The sequence below is a fragment of the Jaculus jaculus genome, chromosome 18 (assembly GCF_020740685.1).
Source record: "Jaculus jaculus isolate mJacJac1 chromosome 18, mJacJac1.mat.Y.cur, whole genome shotgun sequence".
In the NCBI taxonomy this organism is placed as follows: domain Eukaryota; kingdom Metazoa; phylum Chordata; class Mammalia; order Rodentia; family Dipodidae; genus Jaculus; species Jaculus jaculus.
Window position 1 is genome coordinate 27,719,381 of NC_059119.1, and position 12,472 is coordinate 27,731,852.

A 12,472-nucleotide genomic window follows, 5' to 3' on the forward strand; every position below is an offset into this window, starting at 1 on the left:
CGTTCGTGCAGAAATCCTCAGGATTCTGCCTTGCTCTCTATGTTGACCTAGAAGAGAAAGCAGCTTTTAGTGGGTGGCCTTGTCGTCTGGCCAGAACCTCCTCCAAATCAGGTCAGCCCTTCTCTCTCTCTCTCTTTTTTAAATTTTTATTTATTTACTTATTTTTGCTTTAGATTTATTTCTTTGAGAGAGAGAGTGAGAGAGTGTGTATGGGCACACCAGGACCTCCTGCTGCTACACATGAACTCCAGATGCATGCACCACTTTGTACATCTGGTCTTAGGTGGGTACTGCGGAATTGTACCAGGGTCGTCAGACTTTGCAAACAAGTACCTTTAACCACTGAATCAACTCTGAAGCCCCAGTTCAGCTCTTTTCTTACACTCCCACTGAACAACAGTTTAGGGATATATAAAAAAAAAAAAAGATATTTGGGCTGGAGAGATGGCTTAGTGGTTAAGCTCTTGCCTGTGAAGCCTAAGGACCCTGGTTCAACACTCAATTCCCCAGGGCCCACGTTAGCCAGATGCACAAGGGGGCGCACGCGTCTGGAGTTCATTTGCAGAGGCTGGAAGCCCTGGCGCGCCCATTCTCTCTCTCTCTCCTCTATCTGTCTTTCTCTGTGTCTGTCGCTCTCAAATAAATAAATAAATAATTTAAAAAAAATTTTTAAAAAAAGATATTTATTTATTTACTTAGGAGAGAAAGAAGCAGAGAGAGAGGAAGAGACAGAGAGGGAGACAGAGAATGTGTGCACCAGGGCCTCTGGCCAGTACAAACGAACTCCATATGCATGCACCACCTTGTGCATCTGGCTTACATGTGTACTGGGGAATCGAACCTGGGCTTTGCAGGCAAGTGCCTTATCCACCAAGCCATCTCTCCAGCCCAGTGGTTCTTTATTGTTGTTGTTTAACCTCAAAGCAATGTTTATGAGGAGAAAGTAGCCTGCCTGCCACTTGAGAGAAAGATGTGCGTATTAAACAGACTCACATGGAGAGAAATGTGAAGGTCCACCAAATGCAGAATCTACAGATGAAATGCAGCTCCACCCTCCTTATCATATGATCCTTGACAAGCTAAGCAAAACTTCTAATCCCTTTATAGAAGAGGAATAAGAAAAGCACCCCAGGACTGGGAAGATGGCTCGGTGGCTGAAGGCACTTGCTTGTGAAGTCTACCAGCCCAGGTTCAACTTCCAAGACACAAGAAGTGGCACAAGTACCTAACAGTCATTTGCAGTGGCATGAAGCCCTAACATGGATGCACACATTCACGTGCATACACACATGCCCACACATACACATGAACGTGCAAACAAATAAAATAATTTTATTTATTTATTTATTTGAGAGTGACAGACACAGAGAGAAAGACAGATAGAGGGAGAGAGAGGGAATGGGTGCTCCAGGGCTTCCAGCCTCTGCAAATGAACTCCAGACGCGTGTGCCCCCTTGTGCATCTGGCTAACATGGGACCTGGGGAACCGAGCCTCGAACTGGGGTCCTTAGGCTTCGCAGGCAAGCGCTTAACCGCTAAGCCATCTCTCCAGCCCAAATTAAATAATTTTTAAAGAGAATGCCACCCAGAGGGCTGGAGAGATGGCTTAGCAGTTAAGGCACTTGCCTGTGAAGCCTAAGGACCCAGATCCCACATAAGCCAGAAGCACGAAGGTGAGGCAAGTGCAAGGTCGCACATGCCCCCTAGGTGGCGCAAGTGCCTGGAGTTCCATTGCTGTGGCTGAGGCCCTGGAATGTCAATTCTCCCTCTCTGCCCCTCTCTCCCTCCCTAAAATAATAAAAATAAAAAATGTTTTAAAAAACGCCACTCAGAATTGATGTGAGGATTACATTAAATCATTTATAAGAACTACTTTCCAATGATTGCTGTCTTAATATCTAAAAGGAGCAGACAAAATGCTTTGAGATACAGATGTAAAGGGTTCACTACTCCATCCACAAGCAAAGTCCTCTTTATATTCTCCAAGACACCTCCTAACTTATGGGACTAACAAAAAGCTATATAGAGAGCAGAGGCCCTTAAACTTCTGGATGATAATGGGTCCCTTAGACAATGTAAAGGATGTTCAGAGGGACTTCTTCCAAAAAAGCATGTGGTGTAGCTGCAAGCACCCCTGGGTACCAGGAAGCACACACATGGGCCAATCATGGAACACTGGCCAAAGGTTCCCACCATGAGCACTCAACACCTGCATGCCACCCTCTATCAGAAAAGGAGGGTGAGGGGCTGGAGAGATGGCTTAGTGGTTAAGCGCTTGCCTGTGAAGCCTAAGGATCCCGGTTTGAGGCTCGATTCCCCAGGACCCACGTTAGCCAGATGCACAAGGGGGCACACGCGTCTGGAGTTTGTTTGCAGGGGCTGGAGGCCCTGGAGCACCCATTCTCTTTCTCTCTTTGTCTGCCTCTTTCTCTCTGTCTGTTGCTCCCAAATAAATAAAAATGAATAAAAAATATTGTTAAAAAAGAATGAGCAGATTCCATATGTCTGTAAAAAACATCTAAGAGGATATAAATAAATTATATGGAAACCTACTTTAAAAAAAAAATAAAGGAAAAGGAGGATGAGACCTGTTCTTCTTTCTATGCTGAATGAGAAGTGATTCCTCTTAACTATAGCCCAAGACACCATCTATACCTAAGGGTGATTCAGTCCATACAGCCCACCTTCACCCATCTGTGGGTGCTTCTCCCCACCCCAACCTGCTGGTAGGGATCAAGCCTGATTGCTTAGTTCCTCTGTCTATATGGAAAACATGGCAGAATTGGATGCATTCAAAGGGCTGCATGATGAAGTCACTTCCCCCTTAAGCTCACAACAACAGCTAACACTCTCTTAAAGCTCACATACTACACACATGCACGGTCTCCTAACCATTCGTGATCTCCAGCGGCATCGTGATTTAAGAGTCCTCTGTAGGTCACTCAGCGGGTGGGTAGGCCCTGAACCCCTCCCCCTACGATGTCCTGGACTCACTGCTCCGCTCTCTAGAGTGGCCTGCTATGTGGACATCGGTGGGACATTTCATAAGCGCTGATACTTACTTGCCTCCTTGTGGGTGCCCAGGGATGGCTCAGCCTTCTTCCTTCAGCTCCTCCAACCCCAAGGAGCTCCTGCGGGAAGTGTGTTCTCGGCACAGAACCACTCCTCGCTTTACACTTTTGTGAATATATGCCGTGCCTTCCAGCCACATCACGGGCTCACCTTCCCTGCAAATGCCCTTGAACTACTTTCAAAGCCTCAAAATCCTTTTCTCAATTAATTTGTTGCTGGCTATTTCAGACAGGAGCGGGCACTTTTATCATCCCATTTGAATTTCAAATACCCACCCTCCTTATCTGCCTGCCTGCCACTGTCCTCTGAGGCTCCATTCCAGTCACTTGTGGTGGCTAAACATCCTTTTATGCAGCCTGGGAAATGCATCTGGGACAAAAGTGAGCAAATGTACTTTAATTATACCAGAATCTTCCTAAACAAACGCCTAGTAACTATCAAGGCATCTTGGAAACAGGCTCCTGTGGGACAGTTTCTTAGACATTCAGCTTTTGGTTTTTTTTTTTTTTTTTCCTTCATGACTGTAACATTGTAGTCATGTGTGATGGGCTGGTTACCACCTACAGAGAATTTAACCTCCTCTGCTCCCGGCTTTACAGCCTAATTTGTACTTCCACCTCCTCCATTTCACTGTATGCTCCAGCTTCTGGGGGACTTTTTGCATAGATAGGTAGTAGGTAGGTAGGTAGATAAATCGATAGATAGTAGATAGGTAGACATAGACAGATAGAGAGAGAGATAGAGGGTGGGAGGGAGGGGGGATCTCACATATCACAGGCTGGCCTCATACTGGTTATATAACTGAGGCTGGCCTTGAACTCCTGATCCTTCTGCCTCCCACTCCCAACTTCTGGGATTGCCATCATCTTGATGTGGTGGATACAACTACCACATCAGAAGCGTATCTGCTCACATGATGTACTTGACTCTTCTCTGAAGCATACCTCGCCCAGGGCAGACAGGAGCAGACAAAACTGGAATTCAGCCCTTGACAAGCTAATCAATGCCCAGAGAGAAAAGCCAGAGGGGAGACACCATGCTCACATACATCCCAGAGGCAGCCCAGGGAGCGCTCGCCGTGTGGACTGGAGAGCAACAGTCCAAGGCTTAAATTCTGCCTCTGTCACCTACTGACTGCATGACCCTGGGGAAATGCCAAATTTGTGCTGTGTGTAAAATGGAAATCAGTACAGTCTCCAACTGGTAAAGCCATTGTCAGGGAACACAAACCACAGTCAGTGCTGAGCAAAAAATGGCTACCATGGCGGTCCCCTGGGGGAGCAGAGGAACTCAGGGACACTCACGGGCCATCACTCCACCCCAAGTGCTCTCTATGGGAAGTAGTGAGCCCCGCCCTGCCCAGACAACATGATACCCACCTGAGAGCATTACAGCCAGCATCCACAGGCTCTTCCAGGTCTTCCCAGTCACTCTCACTCCCACAGGACCCTTCCCGAAGCGAAGACTGCGGGACAGCATGCCAAGGACAGCACTGTGGTAACGGAATGGTCTCTGAGTCTGCCTCCAGACATTCTGCACAGGGAAGCTGGCCTTCGGACATCAAGTTCAGGGTCAGGTACTCCTCGTCCTCCGAGGTGAGGGAAGGGGTTCCAGATGGACAGCATGGGACACCTTCTGCGTCACCCCTGTACAGTCCAGGACTATAAAACAGAAGTCTGTGCATCTTCCATCCTCCATGAGAATCTCCTGACCCATTTTCCCCTTGCCTTTCAGAATTTTCACCATGGCACATCCCAGGAGAACCAGCCAGGTTTGAACATTCCTGCTGTGGATGTTCTGGGCACAAGGAGGCAAATAACAAAGAAGATATGCTCCCCTGGTCTTTGGAGCCCCCACTCTAACAAGAGCAAAGAGAGGCACATAAATGTTACAGTCTGAATAACAAGTAGAGGCAGTTCAGAGATTTAAGTCCAGAAGCCCACGGGGAATCTGCCAGAGGCTCACGCACAGCCAGCAGAGCTGTGAGCTGTGGCCCAGTTCTGGGACTGACTTTTCATATGGCGAACAGAGCCGCTGAGCCTTGTGCACTTATTAGTTTACCTGGGATTATCATTTTCCTATCTTAAAAAAAAAACATGCATAGTATTGTTAGGATGCATAAGTATTCTTTATCCATGAGACACCTACTAGAGGATTGTGGTACAGGGTGAGTTTTCAATCCATGTGAGATGCTATTATTATGGCGGCAATGGTAATGACTATTTCAGCAGACAGATGAAATGGAAAGAGCCAAAGGAGACCAGGGATGTCTCAAGCAGACCTTCAAAGCACTTGGTAAAACGGTCAGGCCCTTTCTTTAAGCGCCGAGAACAGTGCCAACCGGAGGACATTTACTCCCCCGTGTCAATGAAAGGAGACCCCAGGCCGAGGACCGACGAAGCTCATTATCTGCTGACGCGGCCCCAGCTGCACACAGAAGAGAAAAGCGAGCATCAGCCTTCCAGAGAGACCTCAGAACGACAGCCGTGGGGAGGAAGAGCAGTCCATGCAGATGGCAGGAGGGTGACCCCAGCAGCACTCCACACACGCAGAGCGGCCACTCAGAAGGTATCTGTGGCAAGTCTACTTAGTGAAGATGAGAAGGAAAATCTAAGAGAAAAGCACAGAAATTTCTTTTTTTTTTTCACGGACTTCCCAAGTGATTTTATTTTATTTATTTTTATGGATTTTTTTCCCCCCAAGATAGGGCCTCACTCTAGCTCAGGCTGACCTGGAATTCACTATGTAGTCTCAGGGTGGCCTCAAAATCATGGCAATCTTTCTTTCTACCTCTGCCTCCTGAGTGCTGGGATTAAAGGCGTGCACCACCACACCTGGCTCGTTTGTTTGTTTGTTTGTTTGTTTGTTTTTCAAGAGTGGGTCTCACTCTAGCCCAGGCTGACCTGGAATTCACTGTGTAGTCTCAGGGTGGCCTCAAACTCACAGAGATCCACCTACCTCTGCCTCGCGAGTACTGGGATTAAAGGCAAGTACCATAATGCTTGACCCAGAAATTTCATTTTTTTACCACATACACAGATCCTTGTTTCTCTTCCCCACATCCAGATCAATAGGCTTACTTAGCTGTGTGCCCTTGTCCCTGCTTCCCCTTTCCCACAATGCCTTTTTCTCTTTAAAAGTAGCTCTCCCACCTCCCAATAGCTCCAAAACCTCAAACGTCCACAAAGCATCTGTCCCAGCTTGAGCTTGGCTATAAAGGAGCTCATTAGAGCTATAAGGTGTAAAGGAGTATTTCGTGTGACTATTTGCACAGTCATATATATGAAAAAGAAAAAAAAAAAGAGTGAGCTGGAGAGATTGCTTAGCAGTTAAGGCCCTTGTCTACAAAGCCCAGGATTCCCCAGGACCCATGTAAGCCAGATGCACAAGGTGGTACATGCATCTGGAGTTTATTTGCAATGGCTGGAGGCCCTGGCATACCCATACCATTCTATCTGGCTTGTCCTCTCTTGCTTACAAATAAATAAATACAAATCTGGTGGGAAAAGTGAAAGAAAATTGTATCCTATAAAGACTAAAGAGGGGCTGGAGAAATGGCTTAGGGGTTAAGGCATTTGCCTGTGAAGCCAAAGGACCCAGGGTCGATTCCCCAGAACCCACGTACACATGCATCTGGAGTTTATTTGCAGTGGCTAGAAGCCCTGGCATGCCCATTCTCTCTGTGTCTGTCTCTCTTCTATCTCTCTCTCTATATCTCTGCTTGCAAATAAATGAACTTTTAAAAAAGTACTAAAGAGTGCCATCAGGGGTTGAGGAGATGACCAAATGGGAAAGGTGCTTGCTTGAAAGCCTGCCGGCCTGGGTTTGATCCCACAGCAGTAGCACGTGTGTTTGCAATCTCAACACAACTGTGCAATGGGATCCAGAGCCAGGACAATCTACAAGTTCATGTGCCAACCAGACTGGCACACACGTAGCAGAGACCCTGTCTCAAACAAGGTGGAAAGAAAAGGCAAACACTCCAAGGTTGTCTGTCCTCAGACCTCCATACATGTGCCATTACATGCATGCATACATACACACACATGTTGGGCACTGCCAGGCACAGGCTGGAGCCTTCAGGAGATGGGCCTAAGCTGCCAGGCATGGCTAAGGACCCCCAGGCTACAGGAGGCCGCTCCCTCTCCAAGCCTGGCACACCTGAACTTAGGCTTTGCCCATATCCCTGTGACCTTTGGCCAATTGCCTAGGAAACTCACCAACCAGCAGCCTCCACCCATCCCATCCTCCTGTGACCCTCTTCCTGCCACTTTGTAGACTCCCTTCGTGCTGCACCTGACCCCCTACATGCAGGAACGAATGTTCCTAGGCATCGGCTAGCAACCTTTGAACCCACCAATACCCTTAAGACCCTCTTCCCGCTCTCAACCACTTATAAGCCTATTTCCCTGACAAATAAACACACTGACACTGCCTCCCAAAAGTGGCTCTTTTGTCACACTCACGGCCACTTAAGACCCCACTCTCCACGGTTGCCTGGACACCTTTGGGGAACTGCGGCCCCGAGGATACAGGGATACACACACACATACATAATTTTTTTTTAAAGGACCATTTACTTTTAGGGAAAAAATATTTTAAGTGTCCAGCACTTGCAGGCAATATTGATTTAAAAACTTGAAGAACTCAAAGTGTACAGAAATGAAATTTTCCTAGAAAGAAGGAACAGCTGGGTGTGGTGGCACACGCCTTCAGTCACAGCCCTCGGGAGGCAGAGATGGGAAGATCGCTGTGAGTTCAAGGCCATTCTGAGACTATATAGTGAATTCCAGGTCAGCCTGGGCTACAGTGAGACCCTACCTCAAAAAAAAAAAAAAAAGTAGAAGGAGGAGGAGGAGGAGGTGGAGGAGGAAGATAAGAAGGAGAAAAAGAAACAACAATGGGAAGTTTTGTCAAAAAGCAGGAAATGCCATTTTCTGCCCATATAGCCACAGGGCATTTGAGAATGCTGCTGCCCACAGGCCAGGGCGTACTCCTCTGCCCCTTCTAGGAAACAATATGGCTTGATGTGAGTCTCCAGTGACTGGTCCTGCCTGGACAGAGCTCTGGAGACCGCTATCCTGCTAGGTCAATGGCAAGGGAGGTGGCCCACCCACAGAAGGCTTGGTGGTCCCTAGGGTGAAACACTGGCTCTCATTCCGTCATATCAGGGAAAGTAATGGCCTTTCCTTAAAGCCCTCCACATGGGCCACCAGGCTGTCCTTGTAAATCTGACCTTGAATTTGACCATAGGCATAGGAAATGGCATACAGGAAAAGCTGAGGCCCAAGAAGGATCGCGTATACCCAAAGGCAGAGCCGATTTCTCGTGAAAGCATGACTTGAAGGTTTTAAGGATGTGATATCTGCATGCTTAGAGCAAGGGCAAGTGTTTCACCAGGTGGATGCGCCCAGTAAAGAGCAACCCAAGGCCATTGCAGGGCAAACGGGGAAAATGGTACTCCAAGCCTTCTGCTCATCATCTGGGTACATTAATGACCTCGGCGCTCTCCATGTCCCCATGCCCTTGACTGCCAAGCTGCCCAGCAGAAACCTTTGCTAGATACTTGGTACCCAGAGGAGAATCAGGAGACCCCATGTAGACTCCCTGCCTATCCCCCCCCCAGCACCCCAGTCTCACAAGCCGGCAGAGCCCCATCAAATCCTGCAGCTCTTCAAGAGCTGCTTCTGTGGAGGGAACCCCAGTTTAGCTCATGAGGGCAGTGAACTCACTCTGAAGGCTCGGGCTGCTACAGGACACGTAGAAAAATAAATAAGTAAAAGACCCTCAATGTCCAACATCCCCGAACAGCTGTCCTTCACAGACTTGGGCTAGCAAAATCACCCCAACCTTTCATGAAGACAAGCCAAATGAGCAGAATAGCAACTCAGTCATAGATTAATAGTACTGCTAATAAAATCAGTAATAAAACTGCAATTGGTGTATTATGGTGTTACAGCCACGCGCCGAAGAGGAAGAGCGGTAACTCGAGCGCCTCTGCTCATCTCTACTGGGGTTTATGTCTCTCCTATGAGACTCGGCCTTCTCCGGGTTCTCAGATCTCACCCCGATGCCTCTATGAGGCCTAAGGATACACATGGCGTCTCTAGGCCTCTGCTCCCGCCAGCTTCATAATGGCACTTAGCAGGCCAGGTTCGCAGCATCTCTACGACACTGAGGCAGAAAAGCCCACGGGCTGTCGGATTTGAGACTTGGATGAGAAAAAAGCTGAGCTGTACTTAAGGTACGTCAGGGGGTGATGGGCTTGAAGAGCCCATTTCCCTCGGGAGCCCCACCGAAAGCAGCGCCCAGTCCTCGGCCTGTGGTCCATGACTGTAAAGCCTGGTCTGGCTCATGCCTCACTCTCTCCCTTCAGCCACACTCTCCCTGAGGCAGGGCAGGGAGGACAGCCCAACACAGGGACAGCATCCTTCCTCACTAGCCCCTCTACAGTCAGAGCTGGCTGGGCAGCTGCAACCACGTTCACCCTCCGGCCTTTTCGCGGTCCTTCGTTGTTCTAGGAATGCCCCTGGCACAAGGCTGGTGCAGTCACTTTGAGTGCAGTTCAGGGACTCTCTGTGTTTGTTGCTGTGCTCTTAAGCAGCCAGGATGGCTTACACGATCACTTCTACAGAGTGAGACCTGTTGCGCCTGCGTGCATTTGACTCCTGTGAGTTCAGCTTCACGTACTAGAGGGATGGAGGCGGGGAATCTCACTCACGCTGCAGTGACCCACTTCCACATCAATGAGTAAACATCTTGAAATGCACCAAAAGGGGCTGAAGGCGTGGCTTAGCCGTTAAAGCGCTTGCCTTCAAAGCCAAAGGATCCAGGTTTGATTCCCCACAGGGCCCACATAAGCCAGATTCAGAAGGTGGCGCATGTGTCTAGAGTTCATTTGCAGTGGCTGGAGGCCCTGGTGCGTCCATTCTCTCAATCTGCCTCTCTCTCTCTCCCAAAAATAAAAACTTTTTTTAAAAGGAAGAAATGCACCGAAAGAATGGAATCCCCAGCCTGCTTGGTTCATTTCAGCTCCCAAAGGGCCAGCTTGAAAGATAATACATTGAGCATGACCCACAAATTTAAGAACCAGACTGTGTTCAGCTAAAAGAGAAAGTGATCTTTTCCCACATCAAGGGGGCACATGACACATCCCAAGGTGATATTCAAGAGCAATGTAACTTGATGAGATTTTTCAACTTATGCCCAAATTTTAGAAAATGCCTCCCCATCCAGCCATTCCCCTCCATAGGCACACAGTACAACTTTCCTCCATGACAACTATGGTGGTTTGATTCAGGTGTCCCCCATACACTTGTGTTTTGAATTCTTAGGTCCCCAGCTGATGAGAATTTGGGAACTGAAGCCTCCTGGAGGGAGTGTATTATTATGGAGGGCGGGCTGATGGGCATTACAGCCAATGTCCCCTTGCCAGTGTTTGGCACACTCTCCTGCTGCTGTTGTCCTTCCTGTCCATTGGCCAGGAGGTGGTGTCCATGCCACCGTTGTCCCCTGCCATCATGATGGAGCTTCTCCTCAAGTCTGTGAGCCAAAATAAACCTCCCTCTCCCCCACAAGCTGCTCTTTGTCAGTGTTTTCTACCAGCAATGTGAACCTGACTGCAACAGCAATATCTTGTATATTTTACATAGAACTACTACTATCTGGCCTCTCTGGATATAGAATGCGGAAGAGAATAAGGAAGGAAAAGTGAAACCCAGCCTTCTCCGTGAATGCTCTGGGTTTGCTGGGGTGCTGGTAGCCATCTGCTGGGAAGAGGAGCCACCTGGACCATGGTGCGGTCTGGCAGCTTGCTAGGAATTTTAATTGACCGGGGCCTATCCTTCATTTAGAAATCACCCAGGAAGGGCTGGAGAGATGGCTTAGCAGTTAAGTGCTTGCCTGTGAAGCCTAAGGACCCTGGTTTGAGGCTTGATCCTCCATGACTCACGTAAGCCAGATGCACAAGGGGGCGCACGCATCTGGAGTTCGTTTGCAGTGGCTGGAAGCCCTGGCACATCCATTCTGTCTCTCGCTCTCTCTCACTGTGCCTCTTTCTGTCTCCGTCACTCTCAAATAAATACATAAAAATATACAGAAAAATTTTTAAAAAACAAATCACCCAGGAAGGAAAAGAATGTGCCCTTGTGCTGGGTGGTGTTCTGGGCACTGTGCTACATTTCTTCTGATCTGCACTCGTGGCCTATGGGATAGCTGTGGTCCTTATTTATAACTGGGAAGCCCCCGTTCAGGAAGTCAACTCTTCTAGGCACAATGAATTGGTAGTACTAAAACCAAGGTAGAAGTTTGTGCCCCTCCCTTTTCTTTCTTTCTTTCCTTCTTTCCTTCTTTCTTTCTTTCTTTCTTTCTTTCTTTCTTTCTTTCTTTCTTTCTTTCTTTCTTTCTTTCTTTCTTTCTTTCTTTCTTTTGGTTTGTTTGTTTTGTTTTTTGAGGTAGGGTCTAGCTGTAGCCCAGACTGACCTGGAATAATTCGCTATGTACTCTCAAGCTGGTCTTGAACTCACAGTGATCCTCCTACCTCTGCCTCTTGAATGCTAGTGGCTCCCTTTTTTTTCCTTTAAATTGAAGGTAGTTTGACTCACAGATGCCAAAAACAGAGGAGTAGTTTGGCTGGAACCTCAGACCTATAGGTTTCTTTAAGAGAGTTCATAAAGAGCCACATTCCCACTTTGTAACACTAATTAGGACTCTGCCTACACAGAGACGGCCTGCCCCTAAGGATTGCTGGGTATGCACTAAGCATTATACACTTGGGAATAGTACCTACATGTGCATTAAATACAGGCTAAGGTCCTGCTGGAGGAGGAGCGGTTGTGCTTTGAGTCCTATCTGTGGGGGGCGGGGTAGATTTCTGAATAAGAAAGAGAAGCAAGGCAAAAATAAAATCAAGAACTGTGGAGAGCAGAGGCTTGCTATCCCTAGGACCAACCACCTTATATGCTGTGACACCATAAATAAAACAGTAATGGCCAGTAAAATATATATATATATTCCACATGTTAAAAGCATATGGTAAGCCTAAGGTTTGCACTTAAATCCAGGAACCATTTGTAACTCAGGTGCCAAGGTTGCTGCTCACCACTCCAAACTACGTGAAAGTAAAACCTTTAGAAGTCTAAGCCAGTATCCCCATGCCTATAGGAGTTTTTGTGTGCTATAGATGTCCTCAGAAAATTCTCTAGGTTATTCCCTTTATCACTTTATCAAGCATATCACTTACTGCCCACAATGCAGTTATAAGGAACTATATATAAATGCACTTCTATCTATACATTATCAGACAATAAGAATGAGCATCATTGATGAATGTGCTAGCCTACCCTGTTTCTGTGTTGCAAACTGGCTGGTTTTTGTTTAGCTGACACAACCCTCTTTAATC

General features: G+C 47.6%; 1 protein-coding gene across 1 annotated transcript in view; it reads right to left on the reverse strand.

Annotated features, from left to right (window-relative positions):
- Positions 1–5,633: 5,633 nt before the first annotated feature.
- Frmpd2 (FERM and PDZ domain containing 2) overlaps positions 5,634–12,472 on the reverse strand; it is a 138,493-nt gene continuing 131,654 nt past the window's right edge. Inside the window, exon 28 of the mRNA XM_045137653.1 lies at positions 5,634–5,682. Within this exon, the coding sequence (XP_044993588.1) occupies positions 5,634–5,682 (49 nt within the window). The remainder of the gene's footprint in view (positions 5,683–12,472) is intronic.